This window comes from Micromesistius poutassou (assembly GCF_964030765.1).
Source record: "Micromesistius poutassou genome assembly, chromosome: 14".
Lineage (NCBI taxonomy): Eukaryota > Metazoa > Chordata > Actinopteri > Gadiformes > Gadidae > Micromesistius > Micromesistius poutassou.
In genome coordinates, this window is record NC_140284.1 from 6300215 (window position 1) to 6324717 (window position 24503).

The 24503-nt window shown below is 42.4% G+C and overlaps 1 protein-coding gene across 1 annotated transcript in view; it reads right to left on the reverse strand.

Annotated features, from left to right (window-relative positions):
- The window catches only part of LOC311358789 (ephrin type-A receptor 6-like), a gene marked incomplete at both ends in the record, with an annotated part of 68750 nt that overhangs the window by 17712 nt on the left and 26535 nt on the right, over window positions 1-24503 (reverse strand). The window contains 2 exons of the mRNA XM_084478905.1: window positions 7477-7815; window positions 12164-12319. Coding sequence (XP_084335031.1) covers window positions 7477-7815; window positions 12164-12319 — 495 coding nt within the window. The remainder of the gene's footprint in view (window positions 1-7476; window positions 7816-12163; window positions 12320-24503) is intronic.

Consider the following 24503-nt stretch of genomic DNA (forward strand, 5'->3'; position numbering starts at 1 on the left):
TCTTGTCCAATGGAATCGTTCACGTTGATGTCAGTGCCTCTAGAGACGTCTAAGTGCATATTTTTCTGTAGCTTGGGTTTGTTGCCACGCTGAGAACGCAGTCTTTCAGTTTTTGTAGATTTACGCTATGGATTTAATAACCTTTGAACTTCTGTTAATGCTGTTTTGTGCAGCTTTTTTCTACATTGTAATCTGATGAGTTGATGGAAGGACATTTTTGATGTCTGTACTACAAAATGGCTTTATTAGTTGGAATTGGACCATGCTCTGTCCTGTAGATGTCCATCTTTCTCCCCTATCCCATTCTGGGATCACAGTACACAAATTCAGCCCAATTCCAATGATTTTGCCATTGCAGACAAGCTTTCATTGTCGCGGGCGATAATGAACGTAGGGCTATCAGATCAGGCCATCGCCCCCTGTGTAATGGGACATGGTCAAAGACGCCCTGACGTAAATACTACTAAAGACTTCCCTGCGTTCTAGTGGATGTTTAATGGTGTGAATCACAAAACAAGAAGCAGACAGAAAATGAGTTTGAAAGAAAATGTTCATTAGGCTTAAAAGTGTGCTGTGTGTATAGTGTGTAGCTAGCACTAGTAGCAATTACACTTGATAGAGTGCTGCCTGAGGGATGGCAGATCCCAACACGCAGGCGTCTTGTCTAGTTGTCTTACGATTGGATTAATAACTTCATCGACCATTAGCATACAGACAACAATCCCAATCTCATTGCGTTGCGTTAAGATTGGATGGTAACTGTGTATCAAACTGTACTTTTTTTTTTTTTTTTAATAAGTTAAAATAAAAAAATCGAAATATATTTATTTCCTTAATGGGAAGAGCCAGGGGATGGTGTTGTTTCCGGCTGACTACCGGGGAGAGGACTGTGTCAATTGGGAATCTCCTGGGAAAAACCAACATGGATGAATTCAATGCGGACCGCTTCCTCCCTGTCCCAGGGAAACCTGATGCCAAGTCTTGAAGACAGAATGCATCTCGGTCAACCGAGAAGCGTCCCTTCTCAAGTCGCTTTCCTTGATTGACTCCACCTGTGTTAATTAGATGATTAGGTTCACCTGTGTTCCCTTGTATATCTAAGTCGGCCCCTTGCGTAGGTGTTCATTTTCAGAATGCATGTATCTAACCCTTACCCTTACCCATAGTCTCAAGTTCCTATGCTACTGATCTTTTCTCTGCTTGTTTGGGGATCGGTTGTTTTTTTATTTATTTTATTTCCTATTTCACCATGCCAGTCCTTTGAATTATTTAGCATTCATGAAATACTCTTGACTCTCCTGTTTGTGTCTGGAATTGGGTCCGCTACCAGAAACATTACATTGGCCTTGAGAAGTCATTGTGAATCAAAAAACAATCTTAATGCCATGTGACGCAATCATTGTACTCCTTGATTCACCAACACAGCTCTGATATTGATGCCAAGCCCCTGAGCCGACATCATTTATGTTTAATTTATTAAATTTGACTTTCAGTACTTTGACCTTATTAAGGTAATGGATAACTTGATTTACAATACTGACAGCTTCTTTTTGTTGGAAGTAAAAGCCTGATGGAAATACTTGAGAAACAATTGTTTTAAATATGAATACAATCTGCCAAAGAAGCTAAGCAAAATTGATGACCATGAGTCTTCTAATTTTGCTTTCTGGCCACTTTAAGTCCTCACATTAATGGGCAGTTTCGGAACATGTATATATAGTTAAAGTCAAGGAACACGTTGACCTAGAGGCACTAAGTATAGAACCAGCAACCCTCAGAAATAAGACAGACGGAAGCAAGATATAAGGAAAGAAATACATAAGGAAGCACATAACAAAGAAAATAGAAGTAACGGAAGCAGAAAAGAAAGACGAACAGAAGGAAGGAAAGAAAGAACAAATTAACAAAATGAAGAATGAAAGGAATGAAAGAAATTAAAATTGAAAAAATGGTAAAGAAATAAGTAAAAAAGGATACAGACAGAGAAGAAACAAAAATAAAGAATAACAAAATGACTTATCTGAAGAAAATGTGTGTGGACTCATGAGCCAACTATGTGCAATTTTCAGAGAGGATGCTAACAAGCTAATGCTAGCAAGGCTAATGAGCTAACTATCTGACCCTGCGTTCCAATACCCATGCTAACATACTATTTAGTATGCCAGAAAAAGATTTAGTATGTCCCAATACATACAATTTAAAATGCAGTCTGGCAAAAAAAAAACAATGTGGAACTACATCCAGTAGCATTTCACAGACTGCAAGCCAGCATGCTTTTTGGCAGTTCTGACCCACATCCTCTGTGCAGCAGAAGATACATCACATCGACTGAGCCAGCGAAAGTTGATGGGAGGCCCTTGCGGTGTGCTAATCAGTGAAATCCCCTGTGGTATGTAATTGTATGCATACTATGAGCAACAATAGGCTACATACTTTGTAAGGGTAGCTGCAGTTCTGTACCGTACTACAAGTAAAAAGAAAAAGTGTGCGATTTGGAGCACAGCTTAAGTGTCAAGTCCCTGGGCCACTTTGAAGCAGACATGTGATTAATTGAATAATGGGGCTGATAATTTAACTTTTGATTGCGATTTATATCGCCCCCCTGTAGTCAAAGTGATACTTTACTTTTTAGAGACCTGCTTACGCATGGTTTCTTTGTGTGTACCAACTTTGAGAACTCTGACTTTTTCACCTTCAGAGTGGTGAAGTCAGCGTTATTTCCCCATTGACTTACATTATGAAAAATAGCTCACTGAGCACCTGCAACAGTGATCATTTTAAATTGACATTGTGATGTCATTTTTTGAGCTATCGACTCAAAACCTTTCACATTCCCTAACGGGGACGTCATTGAGCGGACTTGTGATAAAATAGGGGCATTTGTACCAAATGTTGGGTCATTTGGGTTTACTTTTCAAGGTATTTTCAAGGTTTCTAAAACATTCAAGGTACAGAAAAATCGATCCAGACGGACCTTATGGGTCCTTGTTGCAAAAAGATTCAGCATGTCACGTAATGCTCAGATACCAACGTTTTTGGAGATCTCTGTCTCTATTTTATTTGACAATACACACGTGTTCACGTTTGGAGTCATTGATATTAGCGTTTTTGCCAATTAGCTTTCAATATAAAATATAATATTTAAAAAAATCTTAAATCTTAAAAAGATATTAAAAAGATATAAGGTTTGGTCTATAAAAGTAGATGCACTGATATATGCCCCACTTTTTGGTACTGGTTTGGTGTTGATCCTCAAAAACAAACAAAGAAAAAAGGAGACAATTACCCAAAATTAGGCGAATAATAAAAAGATGAAGCCACATAATAACAATACTAAAAAGGAAATATCAAATAAATAAGGCAATAGCAAAATAAATACAGAAGAAAATAACCAAAAAAGCAACAATGGAAAGAAAGACCCATTGTGATATTTTGTAGCCCTCCTAATAGGCCTGTCTAACACAGGCAGAACATATCTCTAATTGGATTGTGGCTTCCTGCTGATCCTGCTTGTCCCCACGTATTAGGGACGTGGACAGCCAACGATGTGTAGGATGTGCCTGTGAAGCCAGGCCATGTAGTCGCTGGCCACAATCAATACTCATTTTGAACCCAGCCTCACTTTCCCGGCAAGCAATTAATTGGGAAGAACAGAAGGTTCTCGACACTTGATTTCCATGTTTCCTCATCTCCACAACATCCTGCCCTGTTTATGTAGCAGAGGTAAAGAGCTTCATTGTCTGGTAAAAGCAAGAGCCTCACTCAAACTCAAGCAGCTACACACACAGCTAAACATGCAAATACAAACATACGTGTCTGAGTGTGAAGGTGTGAGTCAGACTGGGAAATTGCAAATGAAAGCCAACCATGCTTGAGGAAAGAGTTGAGAGCATCAGGAAGTGGGAAAGTAAAGCGTGGTGTTTGGCATGTGTGTGTGTGCGTGTGCATGTAAGTGTGTGTGTGTGCATTTGTTTGTGCGTGTGTGTGTAATGAGGAGAGCTGGGTAAGATTATGCAGTTCATGCAGAAGATAAACTCTAAATAATTAAATAAATAGTTGTGCACTGAACGTCTCATGTGAAGATGAGTTGTGTGAGGAGAAAGAAAGACCTGACAACTTGGCAAATGGCTTATTACAGCAATGGTGGGTGTAGGCCTCACTCACTATCTCAATCCTGCCTCTCAGCCCCATCCATTCTTTCCCACTGCATTTCCTCTCTTCTCTCCCAGCTCCACTCTCACTCTCCTTTGTTTAGCTCTCCTGTATGAGTGTTTAAAGACAAGTGGCCCCTTGCTGAGGTACAATATAAATAGCATAAGTTCCCTTTCCCTCCCACCCTCACTCTACTTATAGCTGCAGCAGGGACATATTATTGCTTGTGGGAAGGTGAGGTAATGACTATATATAGAGGTATCTATAGATACCTGTATCTCTATATGTATATCAAGATATATACAGGCCCAAGATGACTGACAGTTGGTGGATAACATCCAATTTCCATATTTAACCAGATGAAAAGTTGCTTGAGTTGTTTGAGTTTGTTGAGCAGGTGGGCTTGCACTTTACCCGCCCTCTACCCAGGGGCCGGTGGAGGGCATGGCTTTCACCTTTCATTGTTGTAGTTTTGGATTGTATGAGAAGATTATATCATCATGTCCTATATGTAATGGATCAATTCAACGTATTTTGACATTGTTTTGTGATTGATTGTATTGGAACCATAAAGCTGAGTATAGAAATCGTGGTTATAGAACAGTACAATTCCTCTCTATCGTCATTAGCCCTTTATTGTTAATGATAGTGTTATGTTAATGTGATGTTATTGTTATGCGGAAGCATAAAATCATTTTTTAAATTAATAAAATTATTGTATTCATATATTTATTGCGAAACAAACCTACAGGCAAATGCTGTTGTTTCTGGTATTATTGATCATTAGGCTCTACACACAGGGATGTTGCAGGTGAACTTTAGGTGTTGGTGCCAAGGGCGCATATTACTCATGGTGTTTGGAGATAAATCTGCTGTTAATAAGCCAGTGGACCTGGAGTCTTTATTTACGACTGCTCCCTACGCAAGGCCAGTGCACTGTCCTATCCCCTGCTACTGCCAGTGGCTATAAACACATTCACCGTTTACACTCAATTGTACACACATGTACAGTACATGAACACACACAGACACACACACACACACACACACACATGCACACCACGTATACACACACACACACAAACATGCATACATACAGACATACACACTACGTATACACACACACACACACACACACACACACACACACACACACACACACGCACACGCACACACACGCACACTAAATCTTTCTCCGACAGGCCACCATGGGACACACAAACACCCCTATCACTCTCAGTCATCGGGAAAAATAAGATCCTGCTGTAGTGCGATATATATTCAAGTTTTTCCCTCCCTGTCCACACCCTCTCCCTCGCGTTCAACCGATAATGGAGAATGGATTTGTGAATGGATGGAGAACGGATCAACCCTAAATCCACTCTGCTGACACCCTGTGCACTTCAGATTCTAAGCTTTTACAGCGGATGTATAGTGGCAGTTGGGCGTTTTCAGATCTATGTGCCGTATAGATCCTTTGGGAAAGCCACCTTTTCACATATTAAAGTTTTCTGGTATTCTGATCCATGTCAGATTTTCTATTACACAATAAAGTCAAAAGCTTAATTTGCATAACAGGATCTGTCAAAAGATGAAGTACTTTGATAATCCTTTAGATACTGAGAGATTATTTTTAAAGATATTTTTGGAATCCAATATGAGCTTATTATAGTTTTGTGTTATTTTTTTTGTGACTTAACTCTTGGATCTATTCTTAGATTGGAACAATATCTCGGCTGATGTTATCCAGCAAAAAAAATTGAAATTGATGCCATGAATGAATCACAAAGAAAGGTAAGAGTACCAACGTGTGCTCTGTAAAGCCAGCTTAAGGCGTTGGTTTACTAATGGCCATGTCAGCCTCCACCTTATGCGATGCTATTCATCGTAAGGCCTTCTGAATAACTGTGTTCCATGTGCACTGTGCATTTAAAGATGAATGATAATGAAAAAACTACACATTGCCAATACAGAACATGCTGAAAGGTACGGTTGGATGAAGGAATGATCATATGCATGATGTGTATATCATGCATATAATTGTAAATCAGTAGGAGAGACATACACATTGTATACAGTGCTAAAACCCCCTCATCGCAACTGCAAATCAACCATTGATCTGGGAGCCAGACAAGCAGTCGCAAAAAGGGTGGCATCGCTTTTAACTATGGCTCGTCAATATGATGGAATACCTTTTTATGTTCCATGTGTCACATAACATTTCTCAAAAAAATTCATTTTCGGATTTCTAGATCAACAACACATGCTGTTCAGGTGGATAGGTGTGTGTGTGTGTGTGTGTGTGTGTGTGTGTGTGTGTGTGTGTGTGTGTGTGTGTGTGTGTGTGTGTGTGTGTGTGTGTGTAAGCACGAGAATGGATGGGCATTATAATAAACTATAGATCTAAATGTATATTTTATATATACTATAGGTTCAGAACCACTTACAATTTACATTTCCAAATAAGAAGCACACCCCTTTAACCTAACAGTATGGGTTCAAGAACCAAATTGATGAAATGGAGATTTCCACAAGGAGCCTGTAAGGATATCGATTCAATCCAACAACAAATAAATGTCTCAACTTGGTAAGTGTCCCTTTAATAAGAAAGAAGGCCAGGCCTTTCCTTGCGAACTGTTTTTAAACGAAGATAAACAAAGTGTACTTTTGCAACTATAAATGACATGACATGGCAGTCCTGTCTTCCATGCTTGTTGTGAATTCCTGCCCACCTTTGAGCTATCAGTCACGGTCATGCTTACTACTGCTGTTTGGTTGTCCTCCTTATTTACCACAAGGGTGTGAAAGTGTAACAGTACAGTTAAAGGCTAGTTCCCCGAAGCATAAGAGCATAACAAAGAGGATGAATGATAAATGAAGAGACTTTATATGCAAAGTAAAAAACTAAAAGCTATAACAGGTTTACACACCAGATTGGAGCCCCTGGGGCAGAAATAGAGGACATTAAGAGCAAAACCCCCAACATTATGAATTATTTAGAGCAGGGTATCGAAGCTACAAGATGTTGGCGAATATTAACACACTTTTTTTTTTGATTTTCTTCAGGTGGGGTCCTTTTTGTGGCATTTCCTTTCCCCGCTCTTGAAGAATAGATCATATCAAACATAAAGTACAAATAATACCAATAAAATTGGTATTAATAATACCAATAATATCAATAAAAATGATTGTTAAAGATAATGAGTGCTTTTCCCCGTAGATGTACACTGACCGTTGTGAAAAAAAACGTAAATAAAAAAAGCTAACAATAAAAAAATCGGAAACGTACGCAAATTTGTAAAAACACGAAAACAGTTCACTCACCGCCCTGGTCCGTGCTGACGGTGATGGTGGCCACCGGGGGCGGGATGGTGCTCATCTGCGACACGCCGTTGAAGGACTCCACCTCGAAGGTGTAGTTGGCGTGGACGGAGAAGTCCACCACGGTCACGGCGGCGTGCACCAGCCCCACGGGCCGCGGCAGGAAGCGCAGCTCCTCCTCGCACTGCCGGCACTGGTCGCTCCGCAGCGGGTCGCAGCGCTTGCAGAGCACGCTGTAGGTGACGTCGCGCCGGCCCCCCGGGTCGCTGGGCGGGGACCACTCCAGCATCAGGCAGGTGTCGTTGAGGTTGTACATCAGGTTGCGGGGAGCGGACGGCGGGCCTGCCCAGAGAGTTTTTTTAAATTAAAAAAAATTAACGAGACGTGCGACGCGTTAATGAAGAGGTATGAGAGATGCAGTGCTGAGTGACAGCCCGTCATGGCGATTTTCTGCTTTTGTTTAATTATGTGTTCGAATTTTCCCCGTCCAAAATTAGACACGAGGCGAGACAAAAAAAAAACGCAGCCCTGCTACTGGACAAAATGATTTGATTAATTTTTTCAGGGCCATGCTGAAAATGGGAGCCTATGTTCATGCTCTGGGTGCTTTGTGTTTTTATGTGAATGTATAATGGTCGATAATCTATCGTGTCATGTGTAATGTGCATGTGTATGTGTATGTATAAGTGCCTCATTACTTTCCAATAAAGGGACATTGCTTACATAATGCACACCTCTCACCACTAGACATTTCTCTGACCATGGTATAGCAGAACAGGATATTTGTTTTATAATATTGCAAGGAAACAAATGGTCAGAGGAGAGCATTGAGTTTACAATAGCTGGTAAAAATGTTTTCTCATCAACAAAGGCAATCCTCTGGCACAGGAGAAAAAGTTTTGACAGAGCAGTGTTGACAAAGCAAGGTCATCACTCGACATTTGAGAGGGTTTATACATACTCTGTCCCTGCTGAATAGAAACAACATTTCCAACACATTGAACAGCAGAGTGGGGTGGATTAGATTCTTCCCTGCCTCACATGACACTTAAAGTGACCCCAAACCAGAACTAAGATCTAAATCCTTCCATGCTGGTGCATTTAATGTGAATGTTCCCCCAGTAAGAATCATGCTAACCCCATTGTTTCACTGAAGATGCATGGTAAATGCGGGCCTAAATGTGTCTTCCCCTGATCATATTCCATTAAACCAGAGACGTGTCGTCTGATGAAACCCTTTTCATTCCCCTAGCCTTCGGATCGGAGCACACTTCACTTTGACACCTTACAGTGAGGACTTTATCCCTCTCAGTTATCTGTGTGCAATATGCTTGGATCACATTGTAGCATCTGACATTTAAGTTCAAGGTGTTCCATATCAGCTGGGTGGGGGGGCTGGGAGGGGTGGAGGGGGGGGGGGGTACAGATGGTAGCGTGGCAGCGGGTCAAGTCATGTTTATTTACTTGATTCAAAGCTCATAACACCTATTTACATGAAGTTAAGTAGGCCTAACAGGTCACTGAATATGTGCCGCGTAAAGTCAATACACCAGATACTGAAAGAGATTTTGAATGCAACGTTACTTTCACAACTCTTTAGATATGTCCGCTCATTGGAAGAGTTAAACTTCATGTGCATAGTTGTTATGTCTTGTTCCCCAAATGTTGACCCTGCTGTTAACTGCATCACACCTAAACCTTACAGTCTCTTACAAATGCCTAAACATTTCCATCCCTAACATAATACCGGACCATTGCTAAGCCTTCACCCAAAGTCAACTGTCTGTCCTAATATACCTGAACCAAACACAAAGTAATGGTCTCCTGTCTTAGCCACAAGGAGACCACATTCCATTACACATTCCTAATTGATCATTCTCACTCACAGTCATCCCCTCCACTTCCTGTGACGGCTGAATCATTTTGTCATTCCTATTCATTCATATTTCAGAGGTATTGCACAACAAATAGTGTGTAGACTACACATGACAACCAATGTCTTGAGTTTTTACGGTTACATTATACATGGAAGTATGAGAGAGAGAGAGAGAGAGAGAGAGAGAGAGAGAGAGAGAGAGAGAGAGAGAGAGAGAGAGAGAGAGAGGAGAGAGAGAGAGAGAGAGAGAGAGAGAGAGAGAGAGAGAGAGAGAGAGAGAGAGAGAGAGAGAGCGAGAGCCCCCCGCTGTGTTTGGCACACATGTGTTTGCGGCATGTCAGAGAGAGTGTAGTGTTGTGGAAGGCAAGCAGCTGTCAGCAGGGTGGAGTTAGGGGGCCTTTGGGACTCAGGCCCGCCGTTGTTGCCAAGCTCACCGTCTGGACAATAGAATCTCTCTCTCTCCCCCTCCTCCTCTTATCAGGGAACACATCCCCTATGTATCTCCCTCCCTTTCAACATCTCCTCGGAAACAGACAGCCCCTCCTCGGAGCCCGTTAGCATCTGCCTATTTTCTCTCTCTCTCTCTCTCTCTCTCTCTCTCTCTCTCTCTCTCTCTCTCTCTCTCTCTCTCTCTCTCTCTCCTGTCATCCTTATCGCTCTTTCTCTCTCTCTCCTGTCATCCTTATCGCTCTTTCTCTTTTCTTCCATTCTTCAATGGAGAGAATCCCTAACCGCCTAAAACCCTTTTTTGTCCCGGCGGACATCGGTACAATCGCTCTCACTCCCTTCCCTCCACACGTCTTTGTCTGTCTCTGTCTGTGCCATCGATTCCACTTTTTATGTGAGGCCTTTTTTTGCAGCACTGCATGACATTTCATCTGCTGCCCTGCCTTTCTCTGTCAAACTATCAGTCTCATCATTGGGAACTCTCCTACATTCAATATATGTATATATGTGTTTATGTATCTATCCTTATATCCTATACCTATCCTAGTGCTTTTTCCCTCCCTCGCTAGTTAATTTATAATTGTTTGATTAAAAGTTGAATATATTATATATAATATTTAGTTCATTTATAGTATGTTATTTGATTTAATATTAAAGCATGATCATGGGAAAGTACAGGCAGCAAAGTTACCAAGGATACATTCAGTAAGACAATGGGTGAACAAGGTTCTTATAGGGAAACGTTTGCATTGTGGGTAGGGAATACACAGGTATCAAAGGTAAGTGGGAGTGACCATTGTGGAGAGTTTAGGATTGGCGGGAGAGGCCAAGTTAATTTGCAATACACTATGGGGAAAGTGGACATGTCTGCAAGTCTGTGAGACAGGGCTGCAATAGTTAAACAAATCTACACAACAAAGAAGTCAGTCGATTGGCCTGGCCTCAGTATCAGACTCAGTGGCTCTAGTGGGAATGCAAATCTGAACTCCGAAGGTCCAAGGAGAATGTAAACAGTTCCTTTTAGATTGACTAGTAATTATATAAACAAGGTTAATGTAAGGTTTATAATTGTGTATTATAGTTATGATTCATATTTCCATGACAGTTATAGTTTAATGCAAATTAGTTGATAATGATGATTCCTTACGGAATAAGCTGTAATCTCTTTCTGACATCTCGTGATATGCATCTGATGTGTATATATATATACTCACAACAGGTCTGCAGTGTTATGAAATGCCAGTATTATCTTCCTATGCAGTGACTCACACACACACACACACACACACACACACACACACACACACACACACACACACACACACACACACACACACACACACACACAAAATCTTTCTCAGACAGCCCACCCCTGGGATAAACACACAACATTTTTTTTATGGCTGTGAGATAGATAACTGAGGTAGTGAAATGTCATAATGATAATTTAAACAAATGTGTCCTTCCTGTTAACAAATAAACACACTTTCACCATTCTGAGGCTCTCCACACCACAGGAATCACAAAGAGGGATCGAAGTCTCCTACCAATTCCCCTTTCTTTTTATTATAACAAAATGTGTTGTGAGATATATTGTCTAATTTAATAAATGTATTTATGAGGGAATCAGGTATTATCACAAAACTACCCAAGCGTGTTTATCAGATAGTGGGGAATAAAAACCGGCAAATGGTTTACAACCAGATTCAGTAAATATTTTATAATGCTTTTCAACAGACACCAGATGGCAATAAGACTCTAATTTAACATAGTTTGAAGAAAATACAGACATCAATGACCTCTGTCTTGAAGACTTGGTGGGGTTTGTAATATTGTACGGGGCTTGGTTAAACAGCCTTAGTAGCAAAAAGTCAGTAGCATGATGTGAATTTGACTGGGTCCTTGACTGGGTCCTTATGGGGCCAGTTGCCTTTTGTTCATGGAAACCATTATAGGCAGTTTGGTAATGGACAACGTCTTTGGAAAGATAAAGGCAGATTTCTGATTAAATGGGTATACGCATGGGACTTCTGGGGCTCTGATAAGATCACGTGTTTCAATTACTGTATGAGCGACACACTCTCTAACTAATCAGATAATGAAGTGGTTGTTTTGGCCAGGTATATTCTCAACGAGAGCAACCTGAATAGAGAATAAAAAAATATGCATTAGGATTTGTACAAAAGCCAGCTGACTTAATTTAAAACAGCCGTATATATACCTGCTACCTGGACAAGCAACTCGGTTCTCAACTAGCTTAGGGGGTGGCTTAAACCTTAGATCGTCAAAGAAATCCAGAAAACGCAAATGGAATGACGCATGTGTGTGTGTGTGTGTTTACGAAGCAGCGCTCTTCAGGAGACTCACGAGTGCACGCCATGGTTGGTGGGTCCTTCTCCGACCGGAAGAAGCCCTTCTCGCAGTAGCAGATGGCGGTCCCCTGGCCGTAGCTGAAACTGTGCAGAGGACACTTGGAGCACTTCAGGTTCCCAGCGAAAGCCTTGTAGAATCCCGGCTGGCACGCTGGATGTTGAGAGAAACAGACAGAATGGCAGGAGAATATCGTTTAATGGTAACAGAAGGAGAATGGGACATTGAATTGGGACCGGCCCATATGAGCAAGGCAATCTCCATTCACACACCTGCACAATAGCCAATTCATGGGAAAAAAAGTGTACATATATTGGTCACTTATTTATGTATGGCATCAACAGTGAGCATGCACACATTTACCACACACGCACGCACGCATACCCGCACACAAAGACAAACAGACAAAGAAATGTGCACCCGCGTGCGCACGCACACACGCACGCACGCACGCACGCCCGCACGCACGCGCGCACACACATTCCCACAGTCAAATGTGCGCGCATGCATACAGTGGCTCAAAGAAAATTAACAGAGGGAAGCCGAGACTGTTAAAAGAGACGACTCTAGTGAGAATTCAACTTTGTCAGCAGTTGTCGAAGAGAACATGGATTTAACAAGGTGACAGAAACTAAGCCACTTAGAAAGGCTTCACCTTGAGGCACCCGGTCCCTTTGTGTCTTCTGTTGCCTTGAGTGATAAATGGTATGGTGCCCATGAGAAGACTAGGGTGGGGGGAAGTGTGTGTGTGTGCGGGTGTGTGTGTGTGTGCGGGTGTGTGTGTGTGTGTTTGATTTGAGGGAGTTGGGGGATTGCTGCTCTGATCAAACGGGGACAATTAGGAAAAGGGGGGAAAAGGTTACTGCATGCATGCTGCTACTGGTACGTGCCTGCCACACACACCGACACCAACACCGACACCGACACACACACACACAGCCACACACCGACACACACACACACACACACACACACACAGACACACACACACACACACACACATACCCACACACACAGACACACACACACACACACACAGACACACACACACACACACACACACACACACACACACACACACACACACACACACGGGGTGATGAAGAATGTCCGTCCGTCTCCAGCGGTGCGCCAAGGCTTCCTCTGTCATTAACCTCTTCCTCACGCGTGTCCTTCAGTCAACAAAGCCTCACTCGGCTCCCCTGCCTCCTCTCCCCCCATCCCTACCCCTCTACCCCCCCCCCCCCCCCCCCCCCCCCCCCTCTCCTCTCCTCTCCTCTCCTCTCCTGACGAGCGCCCGCTGTAGGCCATCAGCCTCATGATGCCTCTGTGTCTCTGACCTCCGCCACTAAAAAGCCGACATTTATTTCCTGACCTCCGATGGAACACCGCGCAAACCCTGGACCATTGTTGCCAGACGTGGCGTTCTAGCTGGCTGTACGTCAAGACACTCGGACACAAGCTCTCATATATTGTGGGGGATATTGTGTGCCACTTGTGACCAGCAGCGTGCTGAGGATTTCCTGTAAAATACACACTTTTTGTTGGCGAGAATGAAAGCCGTCTCTCGCGGGACAATCCCGGATATAGCTTTTTTTATGGACTTGAAATTGCATAAGCTTACATCCCCCTGCAAGAAAGAGGATATATACAGTGAAATGTGCTGAATTGCAATAGCGGCATTACCATTCAGTGTATTCATATTAATCCCTAGAGTAGATTTAGCTTTTAAGACTATAAGGGGTTCAGAGGAGTTCTGTAAGCCTGGCATATCAGGCGAATCATTTGATCAAGGCAGACATTAGCCTTCATCCTACGCTGGGGCTCTTGTCTGTTCCACAGTGGAACCAGGGATTGAAAAGGGAATGATCATGTTTCACATGTGATTGGAAACACAACAAAGCACTCATTTGATCTCCTTTGTTTGGCTGCAACAGAAAGCGGTGGTTGAATCAGCCATCAGAGTGCCATCAACATCTCTGTGTTACAATTGTTGAGCCCACTTCACAATCTGTTACTCTGGAGCACATTTTAGTTGCACATTGGTTGCATCGATTGCTTCCAAATGCATGCATTAAAAAATGTATTAATGTAAAATCTGTGGATTTCTTCACTTGGCACGGTTTTATGTTTTAAACGTTTTGTAACAATGGAAAATGCAAAAGAGAAAAGAAAGAAGACGTCACTTGCTATGTGAAGAACAGTGTTGATTAAAGCAAATTGTGATACGCGTGCAATTTGCATTGCAAATTTGCAATGCAAAAAAAAAAAATCTTTATATATATTTTTTTTCTTCTAATTTTTTTTGGATTATCACACACTCTGTGAGTATCTTTTCTTGTCCTGACAAAACAGTGTTGAGGACCACAATGGAAATAAGTCCTGGACTTTATTGTGTTTTTATCCTCAATTGTATTTGATGTATTTTCATGTGTGTAAAGCATTTGTTTGATACATTTTAATAAATCAAATCAACTAAAAAAATAAATGTTTAATAAAAATACAATTTTAACCCTGCTGTACCGAAAAACATACCGAACCGTGACTTAAAAACCAAGGTATGTACCGAATCGTGACTTTTGTGTATTGTTACATCCCAAATTTATACCATAAAACACATGTTCACACACTCACTCATGCATGCACACACACACACTTACCCACACACACTGACCAACACTCAATTAAATATAATGTACAGAAGAAAAAGAGAAGGTTAAGAGAAGCTAAGCTAAACTTCACAGATCTTTAACTGGAAGCATCCATTGTGGGATTGGGGAACTGAGCAGCTTTAAGTGGAGGTGGTAGAAGTTGCAATTCTTGTTTAATGTTAATAATTCCTTGTGTGTGTGTTTGTATGTGGAACTGTGTGGAACACTAACTTGTTTTGCTTCTTATTGAGCTAACAAGCACAACTGGAAGGAAAGAATATTCCTACATTCATCCGTCTGTGTTCCCAGAACCCGAGACATCGCTCTCGCTTCCTCTCATTGTTCAGGGAAACGGGTCAATTCACCAAATCAACAAGATGTCAAACAAATCACTCAAATAATCATAGCTATGTCTATGGCACCAAAAGGTGCATCATCTTCCCAAATTGCCCGGTTCTCCTTCTCGTCCGACGTGTGCCAGCTCAGCTCAGGTTCCTTCTGACGTATCAAAGAGTGTGGGGGTGTGTTCAGAAGCATGATGAAGGTGAAGTCCTCTTCCCCATGTTGTTGAGGTGGTCGGCAGCGGCGGAGAAAAACAATCCCAAGAGGAGCACAATTCTGCAGCATTTACTTACAGGACCACATCAACAAATGTTGCAGAATAGTTCAGCTCTTGAAATCAAAGAGGTAGCATGAAGCAGATGCGGCATGAGGGAGCTTGGCCATAGTAGCTGGCTGAGCTGCGAGCTGGACAGAAGGATGGCAGATGCATGCTGCCTACCAATTACACACGCACAAACAAGCACGCACGTGCACACACACACACACACACACACACACACACACACACACACACACACACACACACACACACACACACACACACACACACACACTCAACGTAAATAGCAATTCACAAGAATCTCACTGCAAAGTAAAAAACGATCACAAAACCACTTTGACATGTAGATTTTGTGTCAACTGTCAGCACACGCTAATAAACCATTTCCTGGCTTCTACTTGAAATCAAACCATAAAATAGAACACACGTGCATGCGCGCGGCATTTCACCTAGAAGTAGTTCAAGTAGACCACACTCTCACATCCCAGGACTTTTAACCATCACTTCTGCAATTAACAATGGTGTCGGTCTACAATTGAAGAGCCCTCTTCACTGCATCTCTCTCCTTCTCTCTGGTTCCGTCACTCTCAATATTTCTCCTCTCCAACACGCTCTTCTCATCTCTTCATTAGTCGATATTTGTGTCTGATTTACACTCTAGGATTAGTGTCAGAGAGTGGTGTTGTCAGCCTAATGATGTCAGGGAGAGGTGGTGGGGAGAAATTAGCCTGCTTCTTGACAAGTGTGACATCCTCTGCAAGAACTTTCCTTAACTTTCACTCTTGTCGTTTCGTTTTTTTTGTTGAATCACCTATCTTCATTTCCAGGGGCATTAGGTCTGATCCTGTTACTCTCTGGGAGGATTTCTGAACACCATGGCTTACCTCTTATACTGATTGGTCAGCCTTCAACCAATCAAAGTGGTCGTACAGGCTTAATCTGATGTCACTTCAACAATCAGAGCAACATTAGATTCAGCATTTTAGTGGAAATATGTGTCTGCAAAAATGTAATGTTTTTGGAAACAATTTGATGCATACTATTTATACTATTAATATGAAATACCTTCCTCACCTTCCTATCTAGTGCAACAGTGGAAGCAGATGTGTGCACAGCAATTCCATAGCACAATTTATCAATCAGTCAAACTGAAAGGGGTAAATTATTATTATCAGCCCCCTGAAGAAGAACAATATGCTATTGCCCATAGCATAAAGACAACAAAAAGGCATTTAGGAGATACAACTTAAATGCAGAGGAGATGTCGTATAACACAGACGGCTTTGGGTGTACCCTATTCATTGGCAGCTAACTATCTATATATCAGTGACATTATCAGATCAGGAGATCCACCCCCACAGACACCTTTTTATGGTCCCTTCAGAGGTCAGCCTTTAGGAGTTGTTAAGAGACATATTTTATAGTGGCCCAAGTGAAACAACCGTAGTAAACCTATCAAATACATTTGCTACAAGCCTATCCGGAAATCAAGAGGGGACAAAAGATAAAGAGAAAAGAGAGGGGAGGGCAGAATCTGATCACTAAATCGTGAGTTCAACAATGCAGTGCCCCATGTAAGACTGGGGGTCTCCCATAAACCTTTGCTTTAATGGTTGAACACGACCCGCCAAGACTATTCACTGGCTTCACTTTCTACAAGTCTGCATTCATTATTGTGCTTGTAAAACATTAGCCACTAATCCAAAGTATCAAGCAGGACTAGACTTTACAAGGTAATGAGGGGGAATTTTGACTGGTGATTTATTCTATTCCTCAGGAATTAATGCTTGTCACAGTAGCGTAATATATATATATATATATATATATATATATATATATATAATTTATTATTACTTATTTTCCTTCTTCTTCTATCTGATTTCTACTTCTGCCTTTCTAGTTAAAGGGTGAACCACATACATTCCTGTTAAAGGCATAATTCTGCTGTGCAAGTCACTGTGCTTTCATGCTTTTGTAGCATCTAGCAACTCACCCTGAAACGGGAAAATGAAAGTATAACCATTCAAGTACTTGCTAAAGTTACTGAGAGGAAAATGTGCTCAGATTCAAAGCAAAATGAATGTAAAGAAATGTGTAGCATACTGTGCATCATCAAGTGGATGCTGCCTTCAACTACCTTGGGAGGTTTCAAGCTTCAAACTTTTCTTTCTTCTTCAGTTATGCACTGAAGGTAAGATCTTGGTTTGTCTCTCACAGACATATGGCCATTAGCAGGGATGAAGTGCCCTTGTTTACTGACAGGAATATGGGAGGCATGGCAGAGTGAAAGGAAAGGGGAGCGAAGAAAGTATGTGCGTGCATGTGTTTGTGTGTGTGTGGGTGTTTGTGTTTGTGTTTGTGATTCTACAAGCGTGCGTGTGTGCGTGTGTGTGTGTGTGTGTGTGTGTGTGTGCGTGTGTGCGTACGTGAAGGCTCAAACACTTTCAAAGGTTGTTTAAGTATCCTCTGGTGCCTTCATCAGCAAAACCCCCATTCAAAGACCGTCTCCCAACGATAAAATTACCAATATTTTGGACCTTGAATGAGCCTCTCCATTACAACCTGAAGGTATAGAAAGAAACGCCTAGTCTGAAGATAAGAGCAATGTGAGATGAGAGATGCCAACTAGGGAGTGGTGTAAGCAGACACGTCTAGGAGCAGATGGCAGGGTGGCTGAATGTACATCATTTTTGTAGGTGTGTGTCTGTGTGTGCATTTGTGTGCTTGTGTGTACTACACCAGACTCGACAAGGCTGTCCTTCAGACTGCTAACATAGTGTTTCATGTCAGCTTACGGGAAGAAGCTAAAAACAGCATGCTGCGACTGCTTGATTAGCTCGACAAATCTGCTCTGGAATTTCAACCTTAATTGTGGCATAGTAAGACGCACAAGAAAGACACGCTTAAAAATGACTTCTAAAGTTAACAGTTCCACCACATGAATCCAACATGACCACAGATGGAAGGGAAAAACAAAAGCTTATTTCAAGAAGTATGGACGTTTTTTTGGCTTTCCAAAGGCATAATCATATTAACATGGATTTCTGAAATAAATTAATGTATGAAAGAAAAACAAAGGCAAAGAGGGCAGATGACAAGGAGTGTTGGAAATAACTTTAAAAACAAGATAAGCACCACTTACCACCACAACCGCTAATCTTACCACTTTATTAAGATTAGCAATTAAACACAGCTTGGAAATCCGTACCTCTGTCTAGTATGGATGTCGATAGATGCTTACGTTTTGTATATTTCCAAATACGGTTCATAGAGGAAAGAGAAGAGAGGTTTCTAAGGTCTAAGGAGCTTTTCCCCAACTCATTTATACGGTACATGTATTTGCCAAATAACCTCCCACCCATCCACCCATCCATCGTGCAGGTCCGGGTCGGCAGGACTAACTTTGTCCAAATGCTTTTGAATCCGAAGGAGCAGCCATCAGAGACTTTGACAGCTAATGATAGCCAACACTTACACAAGTGACAGGACCTCTCCGTCTTCCAAACGCAGTTTGGCAGAGCAGGCAAAGTCAACTCTTTTATTACAGCCCACTGCACTGTTTTGCATTATGGGTCAAATGTGATAGTAGTGGAAGTAGTTTGATGGTAAATCGGCAGTTAATATAAGAGCTTAACGTTAAGTTTATTTTCATGTGTGCATGTTTATGTCATGATATTCTGAGACAGAGTCATCTATTGTCCATGTTTTCTTATTTCATAAACCGGTGAAATAGTCATTTTAGTGCATAGTACTTTTCAGGCAACTAAAAAGCACTTGAGTTGAGTTTTGTTAGCATTTCACCTGTTATACACAAACCACAGAGATAAAAAACACTCTTGCACTCACACGCACACATACACACACGCACAAACACACAGACACACACAAACACAAAAATGCACACACACACACACACACACACACACACACACACACACACACACACACACACACACACAAGCACATATACACAAGCACACAGATCAGTGAAGGTATAAAATATTCGACTCAGCCAGTGTAATAGTGTTCAATAAGTCCAACATTAGCTGCAATAATACCACTTCCTGATGCAGTGACACACACCAATCCCATTTCCAGCAGGGTTTCTTTCTGCAATGCTCTCAAAGCTAATTTGAGGAACAAGAAAGCCAGGGCACATGAAAAACAATTGCCTTAAATATCAGTTACGGCTTGGGAGAGAAACAGAATGTCAGACAATGCAATACTAGAAAATATACATTTTGTTCAATACATTGTAATCATGTATTGTGATCATGGAGGTATAAGAACAACTAAATAATGAGGATAAAGATGTTTAAATATGAACAGGTGGGCATCTGTATAATCGGTATAACATCAAACAGACCCCATCTGGGTCTGTGTGATGAAGGTACGTGGACATTTGGTATTGTTTGTATTTTGGGTAAACTGAGCAAGACTACAAACGGTGCAGGACGACACAGGTGTAGAATGTGAAACTCATAAAACCACAGCCATACTCTCTCCCGAGCTTCTCTCGGGGGACGCCGCTTGGCTCACGGTGAGGCGCCAGAAAGCCAAACATTGCTCTCAAAAATTGCATAATCAACTTGGAGATATCGTATTATCTCCAGAGTGGGGGTGTCCTTTGTTCCGGCGTGACTCGTTCTAACGGAACACAGTGGGTTAGCTAATGTGCTCGCCCGATCAATACATCATACCTGAACACATCAGCTCCCCGTGAGGGGGGGAAAATGAAACCAGCGCTCTCCCTGTGTGCTCGTGTGAGAGAGAGAGAGTGTGTGCGTGTGCACATCTGTGCACTCAAGCGTGTCCGTGTACGTGTTTTGTTTTGCGTGTACCCCCATCGATCCGTTGTTAATTCCAGCAATGTAAGTACAGTATGCAGGGATTCACCGTTATGCATATCATTTGAAAAATCGATTACGGTCTCTGTATTACTATGGTTATCCCTGTGTTTATGTTTTTGCTGCCTGCTTTTCCACGCGCCTGCTAGCGACGGATCTTTTCCATGCCAGCCTCCTTGCAGCTCGCTAATCATGTTGACTGCCAGCTCCCAAATTAAGGCTGTCACCACCGCAGCTGGACAATCGCGCCTGGTGCAATTTATCTCCCGATACGTTAAGTGGATCCACGGTGAAAGGCCTGCCGATCATAGTTTGTCATGTGAAACCTGTCAGGTGGCAAAGTGGTGGGTGTGTGGGTGGACAAGGGGTTGACTGGTAGTGGGGGGGGATGTCGTGTCTAACACAGGCTTGGTGAAAGGCAGACGCTATAATGGTGGTCACACAATGGTGTCGCGGCTGCGAGTTAGTTACGCACTTGTTTGCCACTCAAATGGTTCCAAAATAAATCACGGCAACGTTGGCTGTGTTTACATGAGAGACGGATCTGTAGATAGTACAGCCGTTCTGGAATCTGGATGAAAGCACAACACATCTGTTGACACCGAAGGCACAACGCACTCCCAGCCCACCAGTCACATGACTTAAGTCCTTTCTGCCAACTTTTTCTCCTATGTCCGACAGACCAATGGTAAGGAAGGATACCAGTAAAATGAGAAACACTCATTGCACACCTTTTTGCCTGAATCTTAATGTTCTCGCGGACATTAAATGCTGACATTTGACACGCTGACATAGCGATCTAACAATGCTCCTGGATTGTGTTTATGTATGTATGTATGTATGTATGTATGTATGTGGTGTGGTTTGTGTGTGTCTGCATATGTGGGTGCTTGTGTGTCCGTGTGTCCGTATATGTGTGCACCTGTATATGTGTGTGTCCGTGCGTGTGTCTGTATGCATTGTTTGAGTGCAGCGTATGCATCTGAATGTGCATGTGCATGCGGACACACACACATGCATACACAAGCATACACATGCATGTGCATGCATGTGTATGCTTGTGTATGCATGTGCGTGTGTCCGTCTTTAGGGTAGCAGGCATCCTGAATGACCAGACATCTGTGTGATTGCGAGGAGACAGCAGATTGGGTTTTCAGAACGGCTGAGCTTCCTGCCGCTATGCTGGAGATGAGGAACAAATGGCCCTTGATTGCATATGATCCCCACAACTACAAGGTGTGCTGGGGTGGAATGTGAAAGCCGAACTGTAAAATGTCTGCATGGAAATGAAAGCTATGCGTTGATGAAATTGCCACCAAGTTCAGTTTTGCCAGCACAAGTGAAAATAAAAAAGTTGCCCGAAAAGTCTAAAGTCTAAGGCAAAATCAATTTTGTTGTATTATTATTTATTCAACATTAACCAATAATGAATTAATAGGGCAGCCTATAAATCTCACATCAACTTTAAATTGTACTTAATATTAACACATACTAATGTCCTTCTGTAAATTAATTCACCTATTTTAGATGTGGAAATGAATATGCATGATGCATCATATTTCCTGTTTTTTTTTGTACAAAAATACATCTACATTTAACGCCACACAAAGTGTTAACAAGAGCATTTCCATCTAAATGGTGTTAATGACTAAATATCATGTTGTACATATGCTGGGAAACATATTGCATATGTTTTTAACTCATTTACAAGCCTAATTAAAAAGAACAATATTTCTACAATTAGCCTCTTGTGATAATTACACATCCAAATCTGTAAGAACATTCTGTGCAATAGTTAGCTTTGTAAACTTCCACCTTCCACATAACTTAGACACAGAGACAGTCAGGCGCACACACACGCTCACACACACACACACACGCGCGCACGCACGCGTATCCCCGGTAAAACCACTAATCCGCAGGCAGGCCCGTTGCAGTGTTCATGTGATAATGAGACATCTGTAACCAGTTGTTAAAAAAAGAAATGCCTCGTACAAAAGCATGGGCTCGGAGCGCTAAAACACATACATCAAGGTGAGCCTGCAACGCACGTTTAATTGTATCCCGGTTCACTTCAGTGGGGGCAATAGTAAACGTCCCTGTTTGTACACCGCCCAGGTGAGCAGACAGATGGAAGTGATGGAGGAGGAGGAGGAGGAGGAGGATGTTGTTTTACTGCAGACGGAGGCTGCTTTGAAATGCTAATGCCCAGCTACAAGGGGGGGAGGGAATGCAGCGCCGGACTCGACCGCCTTGACCCAGAGTCCCGGAGCAGAAACACGCAGGCCCCCCCGCCGCACGGGCACACGTGTACCCTCGCACCAGCACACACACACACACACACACGGACACACACGCACGCACACACACACACACTCACACGCAATCATGCATGTACGACAAATGCAAACACACAAGCATGGAGTTCCGAACGCAGTCCCAAATGTGCTTTGGTCCCCTATTCCCCCGGTCGTCACAGTCACACACTCTACCCAAGCAGTGGGGTCAGGGAAGTGGGGGGGTCCCAAAGGCTCAGAGGCAAGCTGAGAGTGACAGAGACTACTGAGCAAACTTCCTCCCTTAATGTCGACAGTGGAAGATCATTTACTGATGGCAGAGGGTGGCGTCATATTCACTAGGGGCATGATCTCTATGCACGTGTGTGTGTGTGTGTGTGTGTGTGTGTGTGTGTGTGTGTGTGTGTGTGTGTGTGTGTGTGTGTGTGTGTGTGTGTGTGTGTGTGTGTGTGTGTGTGTGTGTGTGTGTTGGAGAGAGAGCGAGAGCGAGAGTTTGTTTTAAGATCAGGGAAGTGTTGGGACATGAGCATATATTTGTTTTTACATAGTGTCTTTTACATAGTGTGAGAGATATCACTGCTTCAGGGATTCCTTCACAGATTTTTGGCTCCGTACAGAACACTGTGTGTCATTATTATAATGAGAATGAACGTTTGAGAACCAGGGCTATGGAGGGGAAGAAGTGACAGGAAGAGCGAGTACCAGAGGGCTATTTTTTGATCTGCCCTTATTAATTCTTGTGCATTTATGTCATTGTGTGTGTTTGTGTGTATGGGTGTTTTGTGTGTATTCAGGTGAGTGAGCGTGCATGTGCAGGCATGCGGATGTATTTGCGTGTGTGTGGTTGTGTGTGTGCATTCAGGTGAGTGTGTGTGCATGTGCATGCATGCGGATGTGTTTGCGTGTGTGCATGTAATGCGTGTGTGTGTGTGTGTGTGTGTGTGTGTGTGTGTGTGTGTGTGTGTGTGTGTGTGTGTGTGTGTGTGTGTGTGTGTGTGTGTGTGTGTGTGTGTGTGTGTGTGTGTGTGTGCTACTGAGTGTTTCAAGGCAGAGCAGACAGACGGTGGTCAGCTGGTGCGGGTTGGGTCTGGGGTCTTGTGCCTTGACCCCTGAAGGGCCTGCATGGCCTCTAACACTTGTAGTGTTAATCACTCTCAAAGAGCCTGTCCTGGCGATGTCACGGCCAGAGAGGTGCTCTCCCAAATACTGATACATAATGAGAGGAGAGGGAAGAGAGACAATCACTCAGCTCAAGACTTAGATTTCCTAGATTTAGGAAACATGTGCATAGAAATGGGTGCATGGCAGTAAATACAACGTGAAAAGTGCATATGGAAGTGTACACAAAATGTCAAGGAAAAGAGTTAAATGGATGGAGAGCGTTGAGTTGTGGCATGCATGTCTTTTCATGACTATTCTACAGCCCGTAGTTTTATGTTTATTTATATGTATATCTTGCTAATGATTTCAGATTGTAAACAAGATTGGGTGACTATGGTGTTAATTGGCTGCAGAAGTAATGTCCTCAAAAGGACAACACATTTCTGTAAGAGTGGAACTCTGCTTGGTCAGGGACAACCCTTTACAGATATTATGGCTCTGCGAACCACAACGATATCAGCCAGTCATGACTAATAACTAGTTGCAAGGGTATAGTTAATTTGAAGCTAAGCTGGGATTTCTTGATTAATATGGGCTATTCATTATGTTGTGCAAGGAATAAAAATGCAATGGAACATTTGGTTTAATGCTAGTTGTGGTTACAATCCATCTCAGACCATACCTGGCTGGAATGTAAATACAAGAGACAGGGTTGGCCCATAGATAAAGTGTTGCAGAGGTAATGGCAGAACTATTAGCGATAAGCAAGCACTGACTGATTGACCTTTTGTGCTTTCAGTACAGTGAAGCAAGTTCTAG